General features: G+C 42.5%; 1 protein-coding gene across 3 annotated transcripts in view; it reads left to right on the top strand.

Moving 5' to 3' along the window:
* The first annotated feature begins 943 nt into the window (after positions 1–943).
* Positions 944–27,740, top strand: part of dock9b (dedicator of cytokinesis 9b) — a 50,882-nt gene continuing 24,085 nt past the window's right edge. For 2 of the 3 annotated variants that reach the window (XM_041966356.1, XM_041966355.1), the window contains exons 1-7: positions 15,702–15,910; positions 18,497–18,613; positions 22,608–22,697; positions 24,268–24,350; positions 26,057–26,126; positions 26,844–26,939; positions 27,578–27,712. In XM_041966356.1, the coding sequence (XP_041822290.1) occupies positions 15,794–15,910; positions 18,497–18,613; positions 22,608–22,697; positions 24,268–24,350; positions 26,057–26,126; positions 26,844–26,939; positions 27,578–27,712 (708 nt within the window). In that variant the 5' untranslated portion in view covers positions 15,702–15,793. Of the gene's footprint in view, positions 1,222–15,701; positions 15,911–18,496; positions 18,614–22,607; positions 22,698–24,267; positions 24,351–26,056; positions 26,127–26,843; positions 26,940–27,577; positions 27,713–27,740 lie in introns of those variants that run through there. The other variant, XM_041966357.1, reaches the window with a different exon arrangement.

Genomic DNA, 27,740 nt, shown 5'->3' with positions numbered 1-27,740 from the left:
GGTTGGTGTTGGGGGTGGAGGACAGTCCTACACAGTCAGGAGGGGTGTTGCAGCGCCGCTGTGCCGCAGACTGTGAATATAACAGCCTGGAAACATATGCTGCGTTCAAACTCAATGCATTTGTCCGAGTTTTTGGTGTAAACGCTGCAAAGCTTGGCTTCGTTTGAGCATGCATTACAAAACAACATAAGCGATACGAATGCAACCTGTGCATTGCCTGCAAAAGGCCAAGGGTGCACTTGTTTTAAATTTTATATAGTGATAAAGTAAAGAGAAATATTTCCGATTGGTGTACAATTTTTCCGATTGCCTCCAAAGGCATCGACAGTTATTCAACCATTTGTGTTACTTTACTGCCTCTGTGTGGTCAAGTAACTTTGAACCGAGTTCAAAGCTTAGGCACAAACTGTACAGTTAAAACAATAATTATTCCAGCAGGTGGCAATGTTATCCTGTGCCTAGGGCAGAACAGTATGTGCTTTGTAGTTATATAACCTCAAAATAGTATTTAGTGGTGCTCTAATACTTTTTGCGCCTTGTATTCATATAACAATTTTGGCATTAATTGCTATCTGAGGCTTTTAATGTTCCTAACTGTTATGTATCACTGAAGCATAATGATATACCAAATCACGTTATCCGGGCACTATAATGTCACTGCTGAGTGTCCCATTGCCATACTAGAAAAAATGCAGTTGTGTTCTATACAGTCGCACTTATTCGTCCCTGCGTATAGCCTCCAAACATGATGGATGATTTAGTTTACAGTGCTGTCCCACTGGGCAGTATCACACTGAGGAAGCGGGGGGCGTGTCAGTTTGCGCAAGGGACCTCCGCTGACGGGACAGGGCATTTGGATGTTGCTCTCCGTCTACCATTGACAGGGGTAGTCATCTTCCATTCTATCCTGGACGACTGTTTCTACTGCAGATGTGACCGAGCTGGTGCAAAGTTGAAGAGGAGCGCAATGGAAGGGTGAATCAGTGGCAGTTACGCACGCCGGACAGCCTGGAGCGCAGGGTTTCAGCCTTCGCACCGCCGCTTCGGACAGCTCTCGCAGTCTGCTCTTCTCTGCACCTGGCTGCCTGATGAAAGGTGGGCTACACTATGGCTTCTGCTCCACCCGAGGCGAGGAAGTTTACCCGGGGGCTCAACAAACCGGGCACCGCCGCCGAGCTGAGGCAGAGCGTCTCGGAGGCTGTCAGGACGTCAGTGTTGATGGTGAGGGGGAAAAAACTGAACAGTCTGTTCTGTACTCACACAAGAAAACTCAGCACACAATCATACACTATACAGTTTATCATAAGAGACACGATTTTTATAAAGGCTTTCATTATCCTCAAGGACACATCAGCAGAGCAGATACTTGGGTCTCTTTCGTTAAAAGCTGGGCCAGTACATATATACATATATAATATCACTCATAATTTATATGTAAATAGTGACATTTTGGCATTATGCTGTAATTTAGTGGTGCATTTTTCCCATGTCTGACTCTAAGGGGTGTCTATTGTTACAACTTTCTCAAAGGGGTTGCCAGGTAACTGAAACATACACCACCAGCTCTAAAGGGATGAGAAAGATGACACACACACACTAAGACATGCACACTTCTGTAGTTCATTCTGTCATCTGACCCCCTCAGGTGCACCTTGCAACCAGATAGGTTAGAGCAAAACAGCTGAGCAGCGACAAAGGTGAAAACTGCCAAAGACACACTCTATGTTTTTTATTGTACAGCATGTAGCTGCCACAATGAGGATGACGATGGTATTATATAGGCATGTCTTCTTCCCTTATGTTAAAACAGGTTATATTGTTTTCTCATAAGTCACCTCTTGAATGTAGATTGTGCAGACTGCACTGTTTGTGGTTACCTTTTGCACTGTCTTCATCCTTAGAGACAGGTCCACAGCACAGACCTGACTAACAGCCATCACTGTCTTGTTGCATAATAGTGATCAATATGCCATTTTTCTGCAACTGATGGCTTTTGCTATCAATTATGACTGCAGTCTCTCTCTGCGGGTCCCAGTGCCACTGCTGATCTTGTAATGAAGTCGTCAAAGGTGACAGAAAGCTTAGACTCAGTTATGACGAGAGTTCGTATTCATGCAACAAACACGTAAATGCATTTTGTGTGTGCGCAGCGATGACTGACTAGAAGATCTTGTTAGTGCTAATGAGTTCTGTACTCGGTTTGGGCATGGATCATCATGTTACACTCACATACTGTGCATGATTGCCTACATAGTTCAGTGAGGCTATGCACTCAGAAAAAAGTGGAGCAGAAGTATACATTTCCATGTACCATAGCTGCTGATATTCATAAGCATAATTGCATATGCCATTTCACCAAAATATACTCTCTTTTTTGCATTTTGCATTTTTCTTCACTCCCTCTTTTGCCACTCTTGGAGAGAGGGCATGCAAACACATGGTAGTGTAGACAGAAGCCACTGTCATGATCTCTCACCTGCAGTGCTAATTGTGTTCAATAAGGCCACCCTGGAAGCATTGATACATCTGAAAGGAATACTATAACATTTTGAGAGCAGTTAGAGCCAGCCGCCAGTTATCTTAACTTAGCATAACAGCTGGAAACAGCTAGCCTAGCTCTACCTGACCTTTAATTCTCTAAAACTCACTAACAGGTTATATCTTGCATGTTTTAATCTGTACAAATCAGTGTTTTGGCCAGGAGCAATGACTTCCTATAGAGGCCCCATGAAGGAGTTGTTTTTACAGATTTTTGTACTGACAGTCAAGCCTAGCTCTCTAAGCTTAGCTTTATATTTAACAGACAGACATGAGAATGGTGTAGTACTTCTCACCTAACACATGACAAAACACGAATTGACGTATTTCCCAAAATGTTGCACTCGGCCTTTAAATGGGTGCACCAGTGATTGAGTAATGAACTTCTGTAAAAGTTGGAAGTTGGCAAAAACATGTTTTTGACGTATGCTCAAATGTCAGCAGAGGCTGAAATGTCTTGACTTTTAATCCCTGTCTGCTAGGGACTAAAACGGGTCATGTTCTAAAAGCACATTAACCCACATTTCCCATAATGCAACCAATAGTAAATTTGGTTAGACTTGATGACATCATCATGGTTATTTTCTCAGACTTGACAAAATTCCCCAGAGCCTGTTTGCACAGGCAAAGTAATGCTGCTTATGATGGGTAAACACATGCCCCTGTAACTAATTTCTGCAGCTGTACATTAAATTCAGTCTAAATGATTGGAAATATGTACTTTAATGTATCAGAAACTACTTTGTTCCTTTACCGTGGATGACAAGGTGTGCATCTGGGTCCCATTATGTGCCCCTGTGAATAACATACTTCCGTACTTACCTCTATTTTTGACTGTGCACTCATGGTGCAGCTGTTTCCCCTGCCCATTTGACATGGAGACTGACACGCTGGTATGGTGAAGGCAAATATATATAGTTACTGGACACCAAAGAATTTCCTCAACAATTCCACATTCGCCCAGCAAGAAGCAGGTTGACTGGCCTTGAACAGCGGTGCGATGCTGGCAGCTTTGATCTGATGGGACTGGTTTTGTATGCTTAAGCCAAAAGGATGCAGGAAGTCTTTTGCAGATGAAGGGCATGTGTCTGTATATAGAGAGTTTCAAATGTAACATACTCCTCTACCTGAAATACAATCCATTATTTAGTCTTAATCTTCATCCCTACACTTATGTCATAGTAGCCTATTAATTCTGCCGGAGCCCACAGTGTGTGGAGTGGCATAATGGATGTCAGATCAGATCTCTGGGCTGTATTTAATAATGTATGAGATGATGGTAGGTGTCCTAGCTATTTTTAAACTTGCCCTCTTTCTCCTCTGTAACTTGGTGTCACAGCAGGCTCCCAGGGGACCATCAATTATGAATAACTGCATATTGTGATAAATCATCTAGATTCAAGATTTAGACCAGATCAGGGGAGAAGCTGGACACACACACACACACACCACAGCTAACTGCAGGCGTGGCTGACTCTCAGCTATACCTTAGTAAACACAGTGGAAGCCAAGCAGGAGAGGGCTAAAGACAGCCCCTGCAGTTTTAATAATCACTTCCAACTGTGGGAAATGCTTGCTTAGACATTTTTTATACTTCCTTCTGCCCTCTCTCTGCCTTGCTGATTGAAAGGCTTTATTCCTTCCTTCATGCGCACACATATCTGCTGTAGAAAACGCATACAAGCACTTTAAATTCTGTACTTGTCTTTTATATTTTTGGTTGTTTGTCTGGTCTGTTTTTTTTCCCCTCTAGCTGCTAGACTCCTGTTTTCTAACCAGTGAGAAACACTAACCCTGTAATGTGCATTCTGACACCTTAATGCCACCTCCCATTTATACAGTGGTCGGTTCGGACGAGCAGTTCAAACTGTGGAATTCCACTTAAGAGTGAACTCCACTCTAGAGGATTTGGTCTGATTAGAGCATAAAAAACCTGGCAGAGATAATCTGCAGATTTGCAGATGCTTTAGCACTGCTGACCTATATCGGTGTCATGATACAGGAGCGGTGATGGAGCGGGGCGTTTGGTCGGCTGCTGGGTTTGTGGTTGAGTCCCGAGTCGCTGCCGCTGATAGCTGAGGCGAGGGTTTTTCTGGCCATGTGGTTTCCATGTCTTCTTTATTTAGGCTATACCTCATACTCTGTGTCGTTACCACCCTTACATTGGTGCAAACACCCGCTCTCTTTTTGCTTTGCTGGCCAGTCTGGCATGTGTGTGTTTGTAAGTACATGAAGAGTGTCATTTGCCTGTCTGTGAGCTTCATTGCTTCTTTAAGATTGACAGAAAATAGCAAGATTCAGCATCACTGTAATAAAAAATTCCTATTCCATGACATGACTTTGACATGTTGCCAGTTTCCACCATATTCAGCAAACAAGGCTGCCATCATTCTGAAGAGCCTGCAGGCTCACAAATGAAAAGTCTGTGCTTGTTTGAGCGCCACATCATTTTTATTGGATAGTTGCTTCATGTTTTTGTTTCTGTAACGTGGGCCGCAGTGTTGATTCAAGAGAGCATGCAAAGGAGATTTCAGCCTATTGCAACATCTTCAGTGTTTAGAGGTTTCTTTCGTTGTTTATTGTAGGAATCTGCCTAAGCTTTAGCGGACAATGGCATTACATTTCATGTTTAGCAGTTTCACAAAGTCTTGCAGTTCCAGCAGATCTTTGTTCATTATTGTGTCATTACTGCGGAAGAAAGATCTCAATGGTTGAATGAATCAAGTGTTTGGGTAAAGACCAGGCTGCCTAATATAATCATATTGATAAAGTGCTTAGAAAAGACTCAAGATACAATATTAGAGTATGCATCAATGCAGTACAGTGTACAATTGTGACTGACAGTGTATTATTTAAGACCACCACCCACTTCTTACTTTGGGTTTTAATTTTTAGTAGTACTATTACTTTATATATACTTTACGTTGCTCCATGCTTGGCATAAATACAGAATCTGAAATTTTCTTTACAAAGGAAAAACTTGTTTTTATTGAAACAAGACTAACGCTATGTCCCAAATTAGGATTTCAGTCTGTGTGTTCCCAATGGAAAGGTGATGAAATAAAGTATACTCAAAACAGACAGTAATCAGACTAGATATGATTGACTTTTTAGTTTGCTGTTGATGGATTTACTTTTCCACAATGCAATTGTGCACAAAGATAATGAAAGAGATACTCATGGCTGTAAAAAAGTTCCACCTCTCTTCCAAGGAGCTTCTTCAGTTCTGACTAACTGTTAGTAACAGTGATGATGAATCTTTTTTCTATGACACCAGCTCAAAACTAAGTGTTTACATATGATTGCTTAAAATCCTTTGAAACCTGAAACCTCCATTTCCCATAACGCAGTTAATAACATATTTGGTTACACCCTCCTTGCCTGGTAATTGTCACCATCTTTCAAAACTCCACATCTCCAGTTTGTAACACAGGCTTTCTATTACAAATTTGTAGATCCCAAAGCTAAAATACCCCTGATGACATCATCCTATCACTGTGACATCATCATTTCTTCTCAGACTTGACAAAGCCCCTCCAGAACCATAGAAGTCTGTTTTAACAGATTGAATAGTACTCCTTGTGACATGTAAATTGACGTTTCTGTGTAAAATCGGTGTAGGGCACCTTTAACTTTGTGTAATTTATTTATAATGTCTGTCCATCTTCAATATAGCCACGATCAGCGAAACAGTTGCTATTCAATCAGCAGTGCAGCCATCCTTGTCTGCAAAAATTGGGCAGTGACCATAAAAAATTCCTCTGACCCAGTTGACACAATTGCACATCCAGTTCTCTGTAGCATGTGTAAAAATAGCCATTTCACTTTAGTGTGGAAAACATTCATGGTCCCTTTGGCTGCCTGAGAATCCTTCCATGTCAAAGTTAGGCTGAGATAGGTAGATTTAGAGCACATTAACCAGTGGCCTAGTTAGAATAGAAAGGCAACGGCGCTGTGCTGGCTTTTCTCATTATTGGTTTGTTAGCCATGAAGAGTATTGATCACGGCCAAAACCTCATGTCAGGACACAAGAACCCTGTCCTAGTCTGCCCGATTACCTGCAGGCCTTTCATGAGACACTCAATACCCAAATCACATGAGCATAACCCAGATTCAACAGTAACATTCATTATTAGCCTGAATTTAGGTCCCTGATGAAACTATTGGCACATTTGCCTGAGATGAAGAGAATCACAGTTGAAACTTGCACTACATATACTAAAAGAGCAATGGGAACATGATCTGGGCCACTTTTCAATCAGACTTGAAAAGCAATCCTTGAACAAGTACATAATTACTCTCCCTGCAGTAGGCATGGGCTTGACTGATAGCCCATCGCGTTATCCCAATGAACTGCAAAAATTCAAAAGCCACTCATCATGCCATGTGGTTAAATAGTGTCACAGTTTTATTTAAAAAAAATAGATCAAATTTACCATAAAAGGAAAATGTGGTAATTTTAGCTGCTGGGTAGATTGTCATGACATATGCCAGATATTCAAGGTGCCCACAGGACACATTCTAATGACTTTACCCTCCAGCCAAATTTTCACTCGTTTGGTTAATATCTAAACATTTACTGGATGAATTGCCATAAAATTTGTTTGAGGCATTGGTCATCTTCAGCATATGAATTGTAGTAATTGAATATCTGTACCACCTGACCTTTCGACTATCATTCTCACCAGGTCAAAATTTGAATTTAATTACAGAAAAGATGCATCTTTTGATAATCATCTCACAACCACAGTCTCAAATTCAGAATATTTAGAACTCTTACTCACTAATGAGAACCGTGGTTTCATTCTAACCTAGTTTTAATCATAGTGTTAATGCTATGTAGTCACATTGGGCATGAATTCCCTTAATCTGCATTTACATAAGGGTCCACACATGCAAAAATCCAACAACAATGGAGTAAGTCTCTAAGGCCTAGTTTTGCAAAACAAACCCCAGAAATTTTTACCATGCCCCGGACATCAAACCGTTGCAGTGAAACTTGGCTGCCATGCCATCTTTTGAATCACTGCTATGTTTTGCATGCTCACTGGGTCACATTACAGTGTGTTTTGGGCAAAGCTTTCATGATTACCCGTCTCTAGCCATTTGCACAGGCTCACAGCTCACATGGTATCGTTCTTGTTTGCCTTGATTCGTGTGGATGTGTAGGGAGTGTTTTCCAAAATCTGTTAGAAAAGATGAGGTAAGAGGCATCGTTTGGCTTTTTTCCAGTGAGTCATCGGGCCTCAGTGTTGTTGCAGTGTTCGGAGCAGACTGTGGGAGGCAGCAATGATGCATGTTTTCTAGCTCTGTCCTCTGGTGTGGAGGTGCTGTCGAGAAATGATCCTGCTGTAAGCATTCAAACATGTAAAGACTTATGCTTCCATAGAGCAGCAGAGAAGAGGCTTTTGCGTGTGTGTGTTTATTAGCATTTCGCTATGGTATGGCACTTTCACATTTAGTGGTTTCATTAAGTCATTCACCCTTTAAATCTTTACTCAAGTCTGGCTTGATTTATTTGATTTTTGCAGCTTGTGCAATGAGAAAAACGCTGACGTGCATTGGCATGAGTGATGGTTGTCCACCAAAAATGCCTTGTTGCCAGGAGACAAACCGCTCATAGTTACTTGTTGTCTGTTTTTCTCAATAAAAAAAATCCACATTTTGTCTCAAACTACCAGAGCAAAAACCACACTGTCCGTGGAGTAAGTTTATGATCGAGGGAGGATGTACTACACTGTCCTGTGGAATGGAAGAGGAGCATTTTGTTTGCTTTGCTGACTGAGGGGGATTTCATCTTTTCCACTTCACTCCTGTTTTCATGACCAAACAGCACATGGAAACAACTGATAAATGGATCTTCTGTGGATTCTGATCAAATAATTTTCTAGTCTGGTGCAGTGTCTCTGCAGCTTTCTGTGTGAAGAGGTTATTGGATGCATTACGGGGTGCAGTTTGGACTTCATTAGATTAATGCATCCTCTGAGCAACAGCCCTAATGTAATGACATTGTTCAAAGAATGCTGCTGAGGCTTTTTAATGAGCCTGCAAACTGAAAGAAACTAGTTAACAGCTTTAAAGGGACACAACAATTATACACTTGAAGATCAGTTGTCATGAGGAGAACTGCTCAGTTAATGAATGTGTCTCGTGTGACTCCCTTAATTCTGATCAGATCAGTATTTTTATATTTGCCTGACTAGTTGTATGTAAAAGTGTCACTCATAGTTGCAAACAGAAATAAAATTATCATCAAATCTACAGCTTCCCTCAGCTCTATAGGACATTTTAGTATATTTCAGCTCATCATTTTGGTTTTATGGCCCACGACCTTACTGTTTTGGTTCACTTGCACCACCCCCATCAGCATCTTTCTTGGCTGCAGCAGGCAGCGCTGATAAACTCACTGTACTTTACCTGCGCCAAAAAGCAGGCAGACAAAAGCCACATACCCACTGCAGGAACTTTGCCCAGGGATTAGGAAGCTTTCAAGGACCAGGGTCTTTAAAATTTGTATTTTCACTGCAGCTTTAACTGTCTTAGTAAAAGTCACATAGGTGCACTATAATGCTATTAGCTCCATCTATTTAAGCATTCTGATGATTCCAAATGCTGCTTCTACTTTGTGCTCCCTCTTGCTTTTTAATGTGATTCTCCTTCTTACCCATTTTGCTGCATCATCTACTTAAAAGTAGGTGAGTGTGTCAACCGCTGATGAAATATTTACGTCAGCCATTGGAGAGAAGCTGAAGAAAATTCAGAGAATTGTTTCTATGTGCATGTAAATTAGCCTTACATAAACAAGCCTGCGTCCTTGCTGCTGGAGAGAGGATGTGAGGATGCTGTGATGTTAATTAGGTGATGATTTGCAGAGGGTTGCCAGGTTTGTCCTGGTTGTCCTATGACGCATTGTGCTTGAGTCCAACCATGTGTTAATGGTGTGGGCCTGGCAACGCGGGTCAAGAGAAGTTAAATCATTCCTTTTTATGTCTTAGAGTGCGTGTAAATGACATCAGCAGGATGACTGCATCGCTTGTAATTTCATTGTCAGTGGGAGAAAGAGGAAGGAGGGAAAGAGGCAGAGAGAAAGAGTAAGACATTGTTTGCACCAGCCAGTTATAATGTGTGTGGGGGGGTGACTGTGTGTGTGTATGTGTGTGTCTTTGTTGGTATCAGTCTGCTTTTACTGTTGACAAAGCTTGCAGAGTCAGAGAAATGACTAAGCTGTGAGAGGGAGGGAGGGAGGGAGGGTGAGAGAGAGGGAGAGCCTGCTGGAGAGAAGAAGTGAAAGTGACAGGCAGGAGTGAGTGATGGAGAGAGATGGTTGAGAAAAGAGGGCGAGAAAGCAAACCAGTGAAGAAGAGTCGGTGAGAGGGAGAGAGCAGAGCGTCTGAGCATCCCCCCGGCAGCAGGGAGAAGGAAGGAAGAGGAGCAGGAGAGTCGACGCCCTGCTCCGACTGAATGAGCAGCTTCTCTCCTGCGTGCACTCATCCCTCCATCCCCGCTGAGCTGCACACTGGAGGACAGGACTCAGTGGCCCGACGCTCCGGCTGGGATCTGCTTTTGAAGATACTGGTTGAATTCTCCTCGGCTATGGGAGATAAGCTGATATCCGAGTGAATCCTAGAACCTGTCAGTACACCTGTGAGGAGACTCGATGTGGAAGAGGTCAAGGCTTAGAGCTCAAGTTGGGATTGCTGCATCTACCTGGAGCTGAACTTAAAGGGAAGACTTTTGAAATTAGACTCCATTTTTTTCCTGCATGGTGGTGTTGAGCGCCTACTGTCACCATGGGATGCACCACCAGCGTGGTTCTGTTGGAGGGGCTGCGCTCCATCCTTGAGAGGAATTGTGGCTACATCAAGGGGGCGGTGGAGCTCGGGGCTCTGGAGGAGGAAGAGGAAACACTGAGTCTGAGGGGATCTCACCTCTGGATTCCCACCACCGCTCTGGTAAACCCATTTCGAAATGTAACCTCTCCGCTGTTGTATGTGTGGGTACTTTCCAGTCATTTTCCACTCTTTCGAACTCAGTTGTGCTTTTAATTAAACTAAACTCCAGCGCTCTTGGAGAGAAGTCTTTTTGTTTTCATGCAGTTGCTAACCAGCATGTTTACCATGCAAAATTACAGGTCAAAATTAGTTTAAATCTGTAAGCAAGTAGATTTTAGTCTCCATATGACAAGGAGGGTTTATCTCCAGATATACAACACCATCAAAGGCTTGTATTTTTGAACAGATAGTCGCAGAAATGAGCGCTTAGTAGAATTATCTGAAGAATTCCTTTTCTTTTCTTCCCGTTTTTGACTCCACTAGAGTTACAATAATTTATTTTCTATACATACAACACATATACATATAACATCATGTCTTTATTGAGAATGGAAACTAGGTAAAAAATTAATGATTTACAGATTGGGAGGGGAGACTTGTCAGATTAAACATGAGTTTCTGCACAGATCAGCAGAGTTTTGGTTAATAATCTTCCTAATAGACTCCCCCGAGGAACTACATTTAGAAGTCGAGTATATCTTTCAGTGGCCCCCGATCACACAATTACTGGTGGAGCACATCAAAAGCTTAGCATTCGCCTGCGAGGATGTCTACGGCACGTCTCAGGATTTTGTGGGAGTTTGCTCGCACTGAGCAAGGAAAGTAAAATCTAGGTCTTGAACTTTTTTTCCTTAGCCTGTAGCCATGTTGTCTTCCACTTAGATATATGCACTGCTACATTAAGTTAGCTCCATTAGCCAACAGCCTTCCCTGTGTTAAGTCAGAGAGATTTAATGGCCAATCAATAGCGAGGGGGTGGGGGTTAAGCTGGATTGCTAGTGCGCACTGAGTCAAGGACATTCACTATAAACCATTATCACTTTTGGATGCAGTGTTTCCTTTACAACCATTAAGCTGTGGTTGGCCTCCGATAACCCTTCCCATAACAATCAACAGCTACATTTGCAGTTGCAGCAAAATACATCATTTTGTCAATATCCAAATCATAGTTAAGATGGAAAACACAGGAAGTCTTGGTCTCAGAAGCAACATGCAGAATCCAATAGCCATATCGTGTTTCCCTTCATCATTTATGTTGCTGGCAAACACAAACACTTGTTTTCTTCAGACTTTGATCTTTCCAAGCTAGCGGGGGCTTAACCCTTCCCTTAGCAATGCCGTTTTCATCTAAAGACCCTGAAAACTTTGTATAAAGAAGTTGAGATAAGCCTTTATTAATCCCCAGAGGGGAAGTTCAGGTGTCTTCACTATTGTGCTATAACTTGAAATATTCTTGACGAAATAGGCAAGTTAAAGTTAGAAAATCCACCTTTAGGGATTATTTATCAAAGAGCAACTCACACCAGTAGGTAAAACAGCTCGTTAAAACGTCCAACTTTGGTGCCCTTTAATGCACAGAGCAGAGACTACAAAGATGGCTCGCTATTGGTCAATGCCTTTCTAAATGTATGTGTCACTCGTGCATCACATGCATCATGTACCTGTACATTAGAATGACTGTCAGTATAGACAGAGTGTTGAATTGATGTTTCCAGGTCAGACTAGCCTCCAGCATTCTGGTCCAGTGCATGCTAGGGATCATCCCTTTGCTAACAGGAGATATTGTTTTCCTATGGATTATTCCCATGCAGGGACTTTCTGTGCTTCAGCTGCTGTTGCTGTACAGTCGTGAGCCGAGCTCTCAGCACCCCTGAGAGCTCTGACTTCATAAAGACTTTGGGAACTCCCCTCTCTCATATCATATTTAACTTGTCCCATATGTTTTTCCCTGTATTACCTGGAGCCACAGTAACATAATGTTGACCGCAAGATAAACCAGCTGCTTGATTCTTTGATTAAAGGGCATTCTGCAGTTTGGTTTTGTGTGACAGATAATGACTTGTGACAGATGAGCGCGTTTCAGGTCAGGGAGCTAACTTGCGTGTGATTACTACGTGTGTGTATCGTGTGAGGAGGGGGGGGGGGGGGGTCAGTCAGAAGGGGAAGCTTCGCGTCTTTTCGGGCAACGCCCTCACACTTTCCCTCTCCAGGGCGCCTGTAGCGATCATCAGCTCCCAAACATTACATCAACCTGCGCTTATGCAATTCTCCACAGACTTGTGTGACGCTCTACCAATATGTGTGTGTGTGTGTGAGTGTGTTTCTTGCCACTTGGGAAGGGTGTGGAAGGCTCACATGTCCTAATGGGTTCAAGCTGTGTAAAAACAAATGGACACCATCCTTCTTCACCTCCTCCTCCCTTACTCTCTCTCTGACAACTTTTTTTTTATGTCAAGCTCTTCTGCAGATGGCCTTGTAAATTAATTTGCGCTCTCATCGCCCATCGTACGCACATTCAGACAGAAACTCACACATAGTTCATGTGATATGGCTGGCATGGTACCAGCGATAGCTCCAGGAAGCGTGATGGTGTGAGAGCGCTCCAAAGATGTGGGTGAATGAAGCGGGATGACCTCAGTGCAGCCAGGGTCTTTGACAAGAGGCTGATTATCACGCTGAGCTGGTGACGCTGTCGCTGAGGCCTCCGCAGGATGGAAGGGACGCAGTACAGTCAGCGGTCAGACTGAGGCCAGATGAAAGTCAAGACAGAAACCTGCATTAGATTTGCTTTTTACACCCAGAATATCCTTGAGAACACACACAGTTTCCACATTTAGTTTAATCTCTCAGCCTTTTCCAGCACTTTCGACATTAATAAGGCTGCTTGAGGGAAATGTAAAATCTTTTCAACAAGCTTGAGCATCAGAAACTGGTTTGTAGCAAAACAACTGAGTCGTGGCTCAGAAATTTAAAGATGTACCACCAGTATCTCACATATTTCCCACAGCGGGAATAGAGAAAGTAGATACTGACTATGTGACTATGCTATTAACTTCAGCATCTGTGTACTCTACACAGCACTGCTTTGAGCTTAGTGCTAACACCAGCATTCAACATCTGAGTGTAGCATGTTAGCATGCTTAAAGTTCAGGGATGGACAAATCACCAGTGTGAATACAGTTCACCCTGCAACATGAATATCTGAAGCATCCTGTGGGCACCATGAATGTCTGTCATAGCAAAAATATGATAGAAAGCCAACCAGGAAGAGATCACCTTGACCTTTTGGGGAATTGTAAGCACATTTTTTTTTACTTTTTTTTAATGACATTTCATAGACTCATTGGTTAATTGACACCGTAATTGATGGTAGAGGTAATCATCAGTGGCAGCCCTAGACACTTTATTACTTATGTACTAATGCAGCTTGGTTCGTGATGGTTGTTGCTGTGGCTCATAAAGCTTTTTCCACTCACCTCGCCTCATTGATGCCCTGTTGGCCAAGTGGAACGCCCTTATTTTACAGCCTCTGTGCCATTTCCTGTGTTTTTAGAGGAAGTTATTTCTCTGAATGGTACATTTCAGCAAGTCCCTTTGAAGCGAGTACAGTTAAAACAAGTTATGCTAATTATGCACAGTGCCTCACACATCAGAGAGCCCCGCAGTACAAAAAGTGAAACTCACACACATGCACGCACACACGCATACACACCCTTGCCTGCCTTTGTGCTACATTTTGTTAGGAGCGATGGCGCTGAAACTGTAAGAGAGACATGACAGCCTTTGAAGTCATCCCGACCCGTGGCATGTCATCCCCTCTCCCTGACATCCCACCTCTCCCCCTCTCATTCTGTGTGCACAAGAGAGCCCCCACTTCTCTTCCCATAGATATAATTGGATGAGTTATTAATCATGCTGTTGAGTCAGAGAGAATCAGTGGCTTGTAAACATCGGCATGGTTCGGGAGTTGTGTGTTACGCTGCATAACAGAGAAAAAAACTCCAAAATACAGGATTTGCATAAATTTACCCACAGTAATTCCTCACTGAAAACTTTAAATGTCATCATTCTGAAACACGCTCTCCGATCAAAAACAGCTGAGCCGAGGCGCCTCCGTTGCTTAAAGATGAAAGGCGAGTGATTCTCCTTGGAGAGAGCGCTGACTGGATGGAGAAACAAGGGGCAACTCAAACCGTTCCTGAAGCAGCGGGAGAGTGTGTGTGAGTGTGTGTGTTGTGTCTCAGAGCCGGATAAGGGGGAAGTGTGTTTTAACTGACCCTGCTGTGGGTGCCCGCTGCAGCGGATACGGCTTAGGAACAGTTCAAAGCAGAGCAAAATATCAATGGGGAGTAGAACTTTATCAACACAGATTGAGTGTCTAAATACTGTTACTATAGCTGCTCACAGTTATTTTTAGTCATTTCAACAATAACATGGTTTTTGGAAACCAATATAGGATCCATCTGACAATCCAAAGTGATGTTAGAGAAGAACCCAGGCCATCTTTTATTGTGTTTTTTTTTTTTTTTTAAGGACCAGGAAATTAGCTTTTAGTATCAGTACACTACTCTGCACATGTTCACTGTAAATATTGTGCATTTACATACTTTGCAGGCTGCAAAATAAAATGGTGCCTTGTTCACCCCTTTTTCAAGGTAACTGCAAAGTTAGTATTGGGTATGGAGGCTGTGATTCGTAACATTACTTATTCCAGTATAATTACACAACCATCACCACAATATGGTGGTGTATTACTGCTGAGGGGCAATGAAAGGAGGTCTGGAGCATTTTGAGTCTGTGCACAATGAAAGTCAATATATCATTTTGTATTCCCATTGTATTGTATCATATTTATTTAACTTTTTGATGAAGTTTTTTCTACTTGGAGAAAGTGCCACAAGCATTTGGAACCTTTTTAATGTCTACATTAGGATTTTGAAAGAACATATATGCTAAGTCTGTTTATTTCTAAGTCTTTTATAAAACCTTTTTCCCATTCAACTCCTCATTTTATCTTCTACCTTTTTCTGCCACTTTTCTATTTTCAACACACACTAGGCAGGTGGAGCAGGCACATGACGACATGATGTCCGGGCCTCTTCAAAGTTTTTAATGGGGGAGTGGTTGATTTCTCCTCCCCTTCGCCTCACACACATCCCATACTGTACACACACATATCACACACACACTCGCACAGCTGCACAGCTGTGAGAGTGGGAGGGGCCCTACCCTGATGAGAGACAGAGTGGGAGAGAGGGAGAGGGAGGCTGAGCTATTGTGATTGAGTACAGAGGGAGTCTCACTGGACGGTGGGCAAAGCTCTCTCACCCTTCACACGCTGCGGGCAGCTCTGTGCCATGGCAGTGTGTGTGCAGTGAGCCTCACACCTGATTGAAGGCTACACACAGGCGGGATCGAGCGACATGCAGGGCCGGGCCGGCAAAGCCCCCAAAAGGGAGATGGTGATAGAGTCTCCACAGCAGTACAAGAGCCTGGCTGAGATTGAGGCAGAGGTGGAGGCTGGGTCGCAGGTGGCAGCGGTGAGTGTGGACTGTGCCATGTTTTACATACGTAGAGGTCCAGTTTTTCTAAAATCCGCTCTCATTCTGGGAGTCTCCTGCTGAAAGGAACCGATGTGATCTCATTGTTTAACCAAGTTTTTTATCGCTTAGATTTCCTTTCAAGAGAAGCTTTGAAGATAATTTAAAAGGGTTAGACGGAAATGGGAAATAGCAGCTTCAGGGTACACCTCTCCAGGGGGTTGAATGCTGATCTTTTTTTAGGAAATGGAGTAACGACGGATCCTTTTGTTCATTAACTGTTTCTGTGCATCAGAGTCAGGGAGTGTGACAAGTTTCCTGCAAAGTTCGTGCATTGACGCAGACTCACTTGCTTAAGAACACTGTAAAAAGCAGCATGTTCTGTACTTCCTTTTAGCATTTAAAATTGTTTTTTAAAAGATGTAGATATTTTGATGTTGAAGAATTTGCCACTTTATTATAATCATATGTAATCATATTTTACTGCAAAGTTTACGCACATTTGGATTATTTTGATCAGAAAATCATGATTATAAATCGTAATTCACTAGTTTGGTAAAAGTATTATTAAACTGACAGTATTTGACCTCATAGAGCAGAATAATAGCTTCATCGTTAAGTTAAACTCGATCCTCACATCTTTCCAATGCATTCATGTGAGATAATTATTGACAAGTCAGAGTTCCCAGCTGCTTGTTGTTATCTTCTCTCTGCAATTATCCAGCTGGAAATCAGGACCGACGATTTGCTGCTTATCAGATGATCTTTTATATCCAAAGGGCTGAGGGATGTGGAGGGATATTTTCATTGCGTCATCAGGAGAATTGGCTGGACGAATCAAAATGTAAATCTATGGTCAGACGTCTGTTTAATTGGCCTCAGTTTGTTATGTGTTCACTGGACCCAGACCAAGAGGCTAATCCAAATAATCTGGATGGCAGCCACGCCTAGTGGCCACATTCAGACCTGGGAGGTATGACAGTTTAGAAATGAGAGATGAGGCATAACGTTCAGTTATTTTTTGTCTAGTGGCTGATTTTCCTCACTTTTTTTCTGTTTGTTAAAGCTGCAGTATACACAACTTTGCATGAGAGATGTAACTGATGAATTTTAACTACCCATATGCAGAAACCGTGTAATGTTGTGTCAGTCAGTAAACTGCACTCTGTCATGAAATTTGCTAAAAAAAACCCTGTTCCCCTCAGGATGAAACGTCATAACTCAAGCACCAACACTTAAATTTGTCCAATACTTTGATTCATGACCAAATACCTGCAAATCTAACATTCCCATCAGCCTCAGCTGTACTTTTTTGTACTAAGTAGCAAGTGTTAGCATGCTAACTTAAACTAAGAGGGTGAACATGGTAAACATACGTGCAAAACAACAGCAGATTTCCACTGTCATTGAGAGCATGTTAGCATGCTGATGTTCATTTAGCAAAGAGCTTCAGCTGCTAGCATGGTTATAGACATTTAATCTTGTTGTCTCTGCTTGATAGAGCTTCAGTATAGGCAGCTTTGCACACATGATGTAATTGATGAATTTTAAACTCACTTGAAGACATCATCTTCAGCTTTTGAGAGAAAAACAATATCCGTGTTCTCATTTTCATTCACAAATCCGGCCTTTCTGTGATGCTCTAAGGCAAAGGAAATTGAAGGGAGGAAAGGATTAACATTTCAGTTCATCTTTCTCTTCATTCTTAAGTGCTGACTCACAACTTTCTGCAGGGTGTCCTGATGTATGCCTGAAACTCATTCGTGCAGAAATTAAATCTACAGGTATAGATTAGGCCCGGGTGTCCTCATGTTGTGATTAAAGATGTGAAGATCGAGAAGTGTTTTAAAACTAAAATCTGTCTCAGCTCAGCTTTGAATAGATCAAAGCTTTGTTTTCTTCCTTAGAATTTTAATATGCAGACACGTGTGTGTCATATGTGAAGATCTGTTTCCTACTATCATGTCAGGCTTGTTGAGGAGGACATGCTGGAGGAATCCCGGGGGAGTTTAATCTCTGCAAGATCATGAACTCCACTATCTTACCCAGCGCCAAGCATGTATGTTTACAAGGCCCTCTCTGTTATAATGTAGCATAAGGATTTACTATGGAAAAGAAGAATCCTGTTTGGACTCTTATCTTCCATATTTGAGATTCTTTGAGATTTGTAGTGCTGCAGTGACCACGTTTTATGCATCTAGTTCAGGTTTTGAACGTGAGCTCATGACACAGTGACTGGTACAATGGCACACACGGACTCCCGCTTATTCATCCGTCCATCCCTCGCTTCTCTCATCAAGCATCTCCTCCTCTGTTAACCCACATTCAACTCAGCGTCTCTGTGCCAGTTCCTGCCATCAGCCAGTAACTCTGTGAGAGGACAATAGCAACTTGTTGTCCAGACAGCGTGAATACCCCATATATCCCTCTGTAACTCATCCTGCAAGCCACACACTGACACACCCCTGTCAACTGTACAATACTGCTCAGTTCACTAAGTGACCACAAATACTTCAAGAAGAGCAACAGGTATACCGCCTCGCCACATGTTGCCAGTTGTTGATCGGCTCTAATCTGCTCTTTCAGGTGAAGCCGAAGATCATAGAGCCTCTGGACTATGAGAATGTGATTCTGCAGAGGAAGACGCAGATCATCAGCGATGTTCTGCGCGACATGCTGCAGTTCCCCACGGACGACTTCCAGGTGAGACGTGGACAGGGTTATTTACTGAGCCCTGTAGGTACATGTGGATTGGATTGTTTTCTATGAGCTTGAGAACAACAAAAATACTGGAACCTGCATTAAATGATTTTTTATGTTGAATCAGCCATTTCAGAGGTGATATTATTTTATATATTATGCTACTACAATACTGTACCATTCGATTATTATTATTATTATTATTATTATTATTATTATTATTATTGATGGATTAATGTGTAAGAAAAATTTAATGGTATATTTTAACTACTTCTTAATCTGTTGTGTAGTTTAATATCAGTGACTGTTATTTTATTTGTTTTTTTATCTAATACAAAGTGCTGCAGCAGTTTAGCATTGCACTCCCATAGTATTGTCAGAAATAAGTGAAGTACTTGAGTGAATGTACTCAGTTACTTTCCACCACCGGGAATCACTGGTCTTTGCCACCCCTCTGCCACCTCTATTGTTATCTTTGCTCTCCTCACCCACAAGAGCAGATGACAACACCACCTGTTCTCTTTCCAGCAGGTTGTTTGAAGTGATTCTGGGAAGTGTGGAAGTGAGGCAGCAGTGGGTGAGGCGTGTCGAGATAAAGCAATACTTAATCACAACATTATTCCTGGAACGCTCTGAGCAGAGGGATGATGTACTGTATGGCAGCGGATTTGTAGAAGTGGAAGGAGCAGCTTTGAGTTGTGGGGATGGTTAAAGGAAGCTGTACTTGCAGCTGCACTGTGTGTGTGTTTTTTACTGTTACAATTTGAATTTCCACAGTCAAACATTTCATCAAGGGCTGCGGCATCAGCACGGCAGAGATTCATGAAGCAAGAGTTGAGACAAACGTTTTGCAATCTTTTTAAGAAACCAGCTCCTGCGGCAGGTTAGCACAACCGAGTGACGAGGATATGGACAAAATATGTGGTCAACCCATGTCTGAGATTTGACTTCTGCGTGTACTGTATGTAATCGCCAGCTCATAGTCTTATAAACATTTACACGCTACATAGATCTGCTGCTTGTGTTCAAAGGGTCTGAAAGGCTGTGTCAACATTACATCACCGTGGTGCTGAGATGGATCTCAGCAGGGTCCACTCCAAGTCTGAGAGAGACAGAGAAAACAGAGACAGGCTTGTATTTGTCATTTCTCAAGTCTCCTGAATCAGACTTTGAAGGATAAGTCTGGTGACATTCAGTATTTTTCCTCTTGTCAACAAATCCCATGTGCAGACTCAGACCAACAATGAATATCCTAGTAACAAGTATTGTGTGTGTATCAAAGCCTGATATATCTTATTCCTCTGTGCCATAGAGCTCCATTGTTGTCCAATAACCATTAAAAACACATCAGTGAGCCTCACTGTTGCACTGGGTAACATGTTCCTTGATTACAATGAACACACGCGCTGTGGTTTATTTTGACTCAATTCCACATACACCACCCTGCTGCCACAATGACTCACTAGAGCACCAAATGTGGATTAATCCGCCACTAAAAATAGTCCCCAGCAAATGCGCTATTTCCCCCTGTTTAAGTAGCAATTGCTAAAAACAACATTTTAGGAAATCACTAAGGTTTTTTCAAGAATTAAACTATGCATTTGTGACCAGAGTGTGTACTGGGAAGTCCTCAACGTACAGTCTGCTTCCAAACTCTTTCACAATCAGTAGATGATGAGTGGTTTTCATTACAAGGCTGTCTGCACAGCACAGCCATTAGTAACTGCCCAGGACTCTCTCTCTGTGTGTGTGTGTGTGTGTGTGTGTGTGTGACCCAGTCCGTCCATCTGTCTAACCTGCCATATGTTTTACATCACTGGGCTTAGAGAGGAGAAGGGGGAGCGAGCCAGACATATGGGTCTAGCACGTGCTCGTGCTGCACAGACACACACGCATATGGATGCACACACACACACACACACACACACATGCTCACTGTAACTGTGCATGCAAGAGAGAGCTTCAGTATGGATGGAGGTAACAGGAGGTAAAGTGTTGAGTTATGGATTAACCTCCCCTGCATGCAGATTCATGTAGAACAGGAGAGATCCTTGGATGGATATTGGACTAAATGTGGTAAATACACTTTTGCACACATGCAACCTCATGTAGGCACAGATGAAACACACTACAGTCACTTTCATCCTTCAAAGTAGAAAGAGGGCCTCAGAAGACTCACTTCTCGCCTCCATCATCAACCATTCTGCCCAGATATCTCCATGCTAGAGAGTTTAATTCCTGCCTGGCATCACCCGGCCTGCCCTGCAGTGTCACAGCCTGTGGGAACACGCTCCTCTGGCCCAGTGGAAGCCATCAAAGCTCTGGTTTAATGACTGTGAAAGGAATGCTGTTAATTGGTAGCCAGCAGTTCTTGCTAACAGTTGACTGACAGCGGTGTGCTTTGGTCAAAGTCTCTGGTGAGTGGCTGGTCAAACAGACAGGCAGTGTGTGTGTGTTTTCAGCAAATTGGCAAAAAAAAAAAAGATAGAAAAAGGCTCTGAAGCTTGTGCGAAGCTTGTTGAGTCGCTGAAGTGTCTTTGAATTGTCATACTGTGTCATGCGGTATGCAGCCATTATCTGTTCGCCCTTGAGTTTTTTAATCACCAAACACAGAGCAGCATTGTGGTCACACACTGTTGATTGTTGTGTTTTCTTTAAATGTAAAAATGACTACCCTGGATGAGATGTAACCTGGGGTAGGCCTGCTGTTTCCCCATGCTGCCAGCCTTTATGCTAAGCTAAGATACCCACCTGCTGGCTCCAACTTCATATTTATTGGACAGACATGAGAGTGGTGTCAGTGATATCATAACTCACGAGAAAAGAGAAAAGAGTATAGTGTATTTTCCATGAATAAGGTCATTTTTCCTTTTGTCAGCGACAACAAAAGCATAAAAAGCTCATTTTCTTCCAAATAGCTCAAGTCTTTTGCAGCCAAACCACTGCATTTTCAGCCTGAATGACCAACATTTTCCTCACTGCAGATGTTTTAATGTTGATTTTCAGTAGACTGCTTATGAGAACTTAATTTGACCTGCATACATATCATACAAGACTGAATAAACCGAGCTTGCTTTGGGCTTCTGACACGTCTTTAATAGCTATTGCAAGAGGGAACTGGGCGAATGTGCGCAGACGTTCAATAACTGCTTGCAAGTGTAAGAATAGGAGATTTATGACAAAAGTAGGTCATTGTGCCACTGTTTCCTACTCATCTTTGTGGGTTGAGTAGAAAAGCAGAACACTAAGTGGGAGCAATGTTGTGTCCAATAGCTTCCCAGCCCAACAGTCTTGAAGCCCTGGGGCGCCTTTCGCTCCTCAGCTGTGGATCCTCGCTCTTCTCTCTCTGGCTGTATCCATTTAATAAGGGGGAAGAATTAGGACTGGAATGATGCAGGCTGCAGACTATTCTCCACTGTATTGTTTTTTTTTTCTCCTTTCATCTCTATATATTACATTCAATTTTAACATTTAAAAAATATTTCCAAATTTTGGGATATACTGATGCCAGTGAGCCGAGGCTTTTGTTGTTATTCTGAAGTCTTAGCTTGCTCTAATCGGAAGGTGCAGCCCTGGTTGTCTTAACCTTGATCAACCTTAGTTTGCTTTTTTTCTTAACATTTCCCATCAATCGTATGATTAGATAGAGTCAAACCTGCAGATAATCGTGATTTTTCCAACATAATTCATAATGCGTGTAATATGAGTTGACCATCTGAATGAATATGAAGGAATCAGAGAGCCATGGCAAGCAGCATCCGTCTGCTGAAGTGTCCTTGAGCACAGCACTGATCTCCACAGGCTCAGGAGGCTGGTTTATAGCTTATCTTGATCTCTGACCTTCCTTTGAAGGAAGGTACAAAGAAACTGCATGAAATGCTGATACTGTGTGAGCGAATTTGCCCTGTTGTATAAAAACACCAGCGGAATGGATCTGTTGTGCCAGTCTCTTCTATCGGTCCTGTTTTTCATGCCTGCTTTCCCTTTCCCTCCTCAGATCTCCACCCTGAGGCGCCAGGGCAGGACTCTGTTCTCCACCGTGCCAGAGACTGCTGAGAAAGAAGCTCACTCGCTGTTTGTCCAAGAGGTAAAACCAACACATACCTGGACGTAAGCCTGCTTTGTCCATTCTTTATCCCTCGATCTTGGCCCCAGCCTCAACCTCTCTGTCGTGACTGAAGCTCCGCTTTATCCTTTTGTTTGGAGCACGGCCATGTTTTCTCTCCTTTCACCCAAATGCAGGTGCTTCACCTCTGTCCAGATAATGCAACCAGGTCTTACACCCTGAAGAGCCATCAGATACTGGAGCTCATAGGTTCAGACATGAAGGATTCATTCTGCTTTGTTTATGGTGTGTGGATAAAGCAGAGCTCATTAGATTACGGGGGAAAAGAAAAGTGTTTGTTGACCGCTCGCAGGAGTTAGAGATGTGGGAAAATCGATATGATCCACGTCAAAAAATGTTGCTATTAGCCTTTAAGTGAACTTCCATTTGTGCCCTCCACCCGCATATGTTTCCTGACAATGCGGAGGATCAGCCACAGATGGAGTCCACAGTTCAGTGGTGGTTCACGTCATGTTGTTTCAGAGGAGCTGTGTGCTGGGGTTGGTTGGGGTGCGGCCTGATAGAGCCTGATAGGGGATAGTCCCGCATGGCTGCAGCCAGGAATTACATCATAACTACATCTGGAGCAGCTGTGCAGCCTCATGCAGTTGGGCTGTTCTCGTTCTGAATTTATTTTTCCACGTTGTAGTGACCCTCTGCCTCAGTCAACATGTGTATTTTGTGAAATCGCAGAATTGATTAGCACGTATTGGAAAATCTCCAACCCAGTGATACTGCTGGTGTTCGTTTTTCATGGTTGTGTCAGATGTTTAGATTGCCTCTCTGCTCTCTACAGGAAGAAATAAACAAGCTTAACCCAACATAGCTCCTGAAAAACATGTGGATTGCAGCTTTTTTAGCTTGAACCACAGTTTGTTTTATGATGAAAAGAATCAATAGATATCACAAAATATCATTACATTGGTCTGAACTGGGAAATTATACAAGAAACTCCCCTTTGGACAGGATTTCTATCAATATTACCTGCTCTGGTAGGTGATTTTAGCACACACCTTGCACTACGCGTTTGTGGTAATAGCTGAACTGAGCACAAATACACTGACCTCCACAGCAAGCATCCAGTGGAATTCAGAGCAAGGCCCTGCAGTTTACCAGTGGCTAAGATGCTATCCGAATGGCTGTTATTATGGGGAAAGAGTGGAATTTCTTTATACCTACCTCCTTCTATAATATTCATCCTCCCGGAATGGGTTTTATGTTCTTACTTTTGATCTGCTGTTCTTTTCTCATGTGCTTGATTTGTACCAGGATTATTTAGACATATAGTAAGATAAATGTTTGTCTCTCCCTTATTCAGTTGTATTTAATGCATTTTAGTGGAGTTGCATCTGCTACGGCTCCTTCAAGCCTTAAAGTGTCCATCCGAGTCCAACTTAGTGAAAAAAACATTTTGGATGGAAGTCAAATATTCATGTGGTTGTTTTAGAAACCTGAGGCTGTCTGTGTCTGGGTCATGTATGTAAGTGCACATATTAACTTGCTCTTGCTAAAATGACCTCTCACCCCCTCTTCCCTTTTTCTGTCTCTGCAGTGTATCAAAACCTACAAGTCCGACTGGCATGTGGTCAATTACAAATACGAGGAGTATTCTGGAGACTTCCGCCAGCTCCCAAAGTGAGTGTGTTATTGAGTTACACTAACCGGTGATGTGAGGTGATTGTTTCCCTGAGAGGTCCGTCATCAGACTGTGAAAGAATACAGTGCTGTTCTGTTTCACATGTCGAGTAATGGTTGAGCTGAACTGGCATATTAAAAGACCTCCTCTGAAGGGAGCTTTGTCTAGTCTGAGAAAATAACCGAATGTCAACATGTTTAATTTGGGAATATACAATTTTTAACAGGAAGTCTGTGTTAGAAACTGGAGGAAGGTATTTAACAGGCAGGGAGGGTCTAAGGGAGGACTCTACTGAGCTGCATTTGGGGAAATGTAGGATCCATTGTTTTCAAATTCTTGACCCATATTAGCCCTGTATGGGGGCTGTCTGGTTCACTGCGTGGAAGACTGTATTGGATGATTTTTATCAGAGGTGGGGAAGTTGTTCAGGCAAACATTTTTCAAGCCACACTCGAGAACAGATACGAGTGATACGTGCGATTTATGTTTTATCTGACGAGTTTTCAAACAGTTATTTACTTTTACAAGAGAAAAGACCTCAAGGATGAAGACTAATTGGTTGGTTTGGCAACCAGTTAGTCTACTTAACTGCCCAGCCTCTGTTAAAGAGCAACGAAAAAGCCGCTTCAGTAAACTTTTCTATGGAAACCATCTGCGAGTGTCTGCTGCACTGTGATGAAACAGTGCCAAACTGGGCTGGACCCGTACAGCAGAGTGAAAGTCAGGCTCTCTCAGCTTGCCCATTTAAATTCAGTAAAAATAACAGATGTACACTTTCACCTCTTCTTAATCTGCCCTCAAAAACCCAAAATGACACATGACAATTTCAGCACACTGCAGTTGTTGCAGAAATTCAATTGAATGCTAAGTTTTACACATAAGCGCATTTAGATAAAAGGATTATTTTGACAAACAGATTATTAAAATGAGCTAATTTGCAAAGCAATGTGCCATCCAGTGGTGTAGTCCAGAGCTTTGTATTTACTCTACATCTTCATATCCATTAATGCATGTACTGCTGGGCTAGTAGTCCGTTTTGCGTCCACCACATAGTACACAATGCTGGAAAAGCCCTCCAAGGGATATTCTAAATCTTATTGTTGTTCAGTGACACTGCCCTTTGTTTATAGACCAGTGAATGTTTTAGCCAGATCTCTAGAAAGACGGAAATCTGTGCCTCGGAGGCTCCAAGCTCTTCAACAACAATAGAAGGCTTCCTATGTTTTTTCTACTAAGGATAAGCAGAGCTATTCTGGGACTGCTGTTGATCGATATCATTAAAACTTAACGGAAATCCCACAATGCCTGATGTGTCCTTGGCCAGGCCACTTTCCTTGAGGACAGGAATGTGGTTTGCAGATGTTGCGTGTCATGTTTAAAACATTGTAGAGTAAAAACTAGACGAGCCCTGGCCTTGGCCTTGACACTGTTTGTACTAGTAGTTCCCCAGAGCAAGCTGGGTCTTGTAAAGGTCAGAGGGCAAACTGTACGTCTGGGCTTTGAGCTGCACTTTGAGAAGCAGCTGCAGGATTTGAGCCACATCCTGTAAAACTAGAAGCATTAGTGAGTACCTACGTGCACATTTCTCAGTGCGACACTGTCAAGAATTTATAGATAAATGCAGAAATCCAACATCCAGAATTCATGTGGCATTAAGTTGAACTAAATGAGCCAGGTATAAATGGTCAAACCCCTCTACTTTCAGTAAGGTGTTGAGACCTGAGAAACTGGCAGCTCACCTTTTTGAGGTGGATGAAGACGTGGAAAAAGATGAGGTAAGTGCACCAATGACAAACTTTCTTTCCTCTTTATTTAGAGAGTCTTGTTTTCTCACAAATCACTTCTGCTCATATGGGAAACATTATAATCAGCAAACCCTTGAAGTGTTAATAGCAAGGATTTTACAAGGGCGACAAGTTCAACCTTTCCCTAGGCCTCACCAAACCCTGATTCCAAACATTATCTTTTAATTTATAGCACAACATTGTATTTACTGATTCAATTTGACTCCTTTATCAGGAGCCAACCTTTGGATATTTTGCTAAATGCTGTAGGCCCTCATCGTTTCCCAGAATAGCTGACATCTTCATGACATTTTTAGAATTTTACGGCCACATCCCCTCCCAATAATTAGCTCGCTTCAGGCATTGATTTAACTGAAGGCCAGTGACCTTTAATGGACACACTGTCATGGCTGAAATCTCCTGAGATTAAAGAAGTGCAGTCTTGATGTAAATGTTGATCTTAATTAAGAGCGTTCCTCTCAGGACTGAATGGGCAGTCAATGTGAGCCCCTCCTGCCACTGGCCTTGAGGGCACTCAGCAGATTTTTAAGCTCAAAGTAAAATGTGTAAATGTAATGTGTGTGAGAGTTTGTACTGCATGTGTGTTTTCCACTAATGGAGGAAGAGGGAGACACATTCTCACCTGTGTTTAGCTTCAATTAACGTAGAATACATGTGTTAATGTCTTCTTTGCGCCTCCTCCTGCAGGACACGGCCTCCCTCGGATCTCAGAAAGGAGGAGTATCTAAACATGGCTGGCTGTACAAAGGCAACATGAACAGTGCAATCAGTGTTACTATGCGGGTGGGTACAAAAAGGCAACTCAGCCTTTCACAACCCCTTCCGATATTGTTAGTAGTCACTGCTATATATGTACTTTATTGTTCATTACCTTAAACCATAAACATTCTGCAAGGTTTGCACCAAGAAGAATTCATTCCTCCTCTTCTTGATCATCTATCATACAGTGCACAAACGTGATAAATGGCACCCAAAGCCTTTACAACATGTCCTGTTTTCCTTTTGATGTGCAAGTAGCCTTTTCTAATAGAAGGCTGAATAGCATCTGTAATACTTGGTGTGTGAGTCCTTTCCCAAAAGAGTGCTTTCAGTCTTTTGGCATGCAGAAAAACTAAGATCTTTCATTGTTTGTTCCCTTTTGATAAAATTGTGGTCGTCTGGATTCAATCTTCATTTAAAAAACTGACAATTACACCTAATTTCTTCTGTTAACATCATGTTACCAAGGTAAAAGCAAAATTAAAATTTTCTCCTGTCCATTTGTCTTTTTCTCTCTACACATATGGACATCAAGTTAGCCTTTGCTTAGCATGTTGTACTTTACCCTTGAGTTTTCCCATGCCCCATCTCCACCCCCATGGTATTTTTAGAGAGAAAGAGGTCATTTGGGATGTTAGCTTTCTGTATTTTTCATCCTCTAGTCCTTTAAGAGGAGGTACTTCCATCTGGCCCAGCTGGGAGATGGATCCTACAACCTCAACTTCTACAAGGATGAGAACACCTCCAAGGAACCCAAAGGAACCATCTTCCTTGACTCATGCATGGGGGTTGTTCAGGTAAAGGTCCCAATGCACTAAGGCCTGT

Source organism: Chelmon rostratus, chromosome 24, assembly GCF_017976325.1.
Source record: "Chelmon rostratus isolate fCheRos1 chromosome 24, fCheRos1.pri, whole genome shotgun sequence".
Lineage (NCBI taxonomy): Eukaryota > Metazoa > Chordata > Actinopteri > Chaetodontiformes > Chaetodontidae > Chelmon > Chelmon rostratus.
Note: the sequence above shows the minus strand (reverse complement) of the source record. Positions and strands in the feature narration are given on the sequence as shown.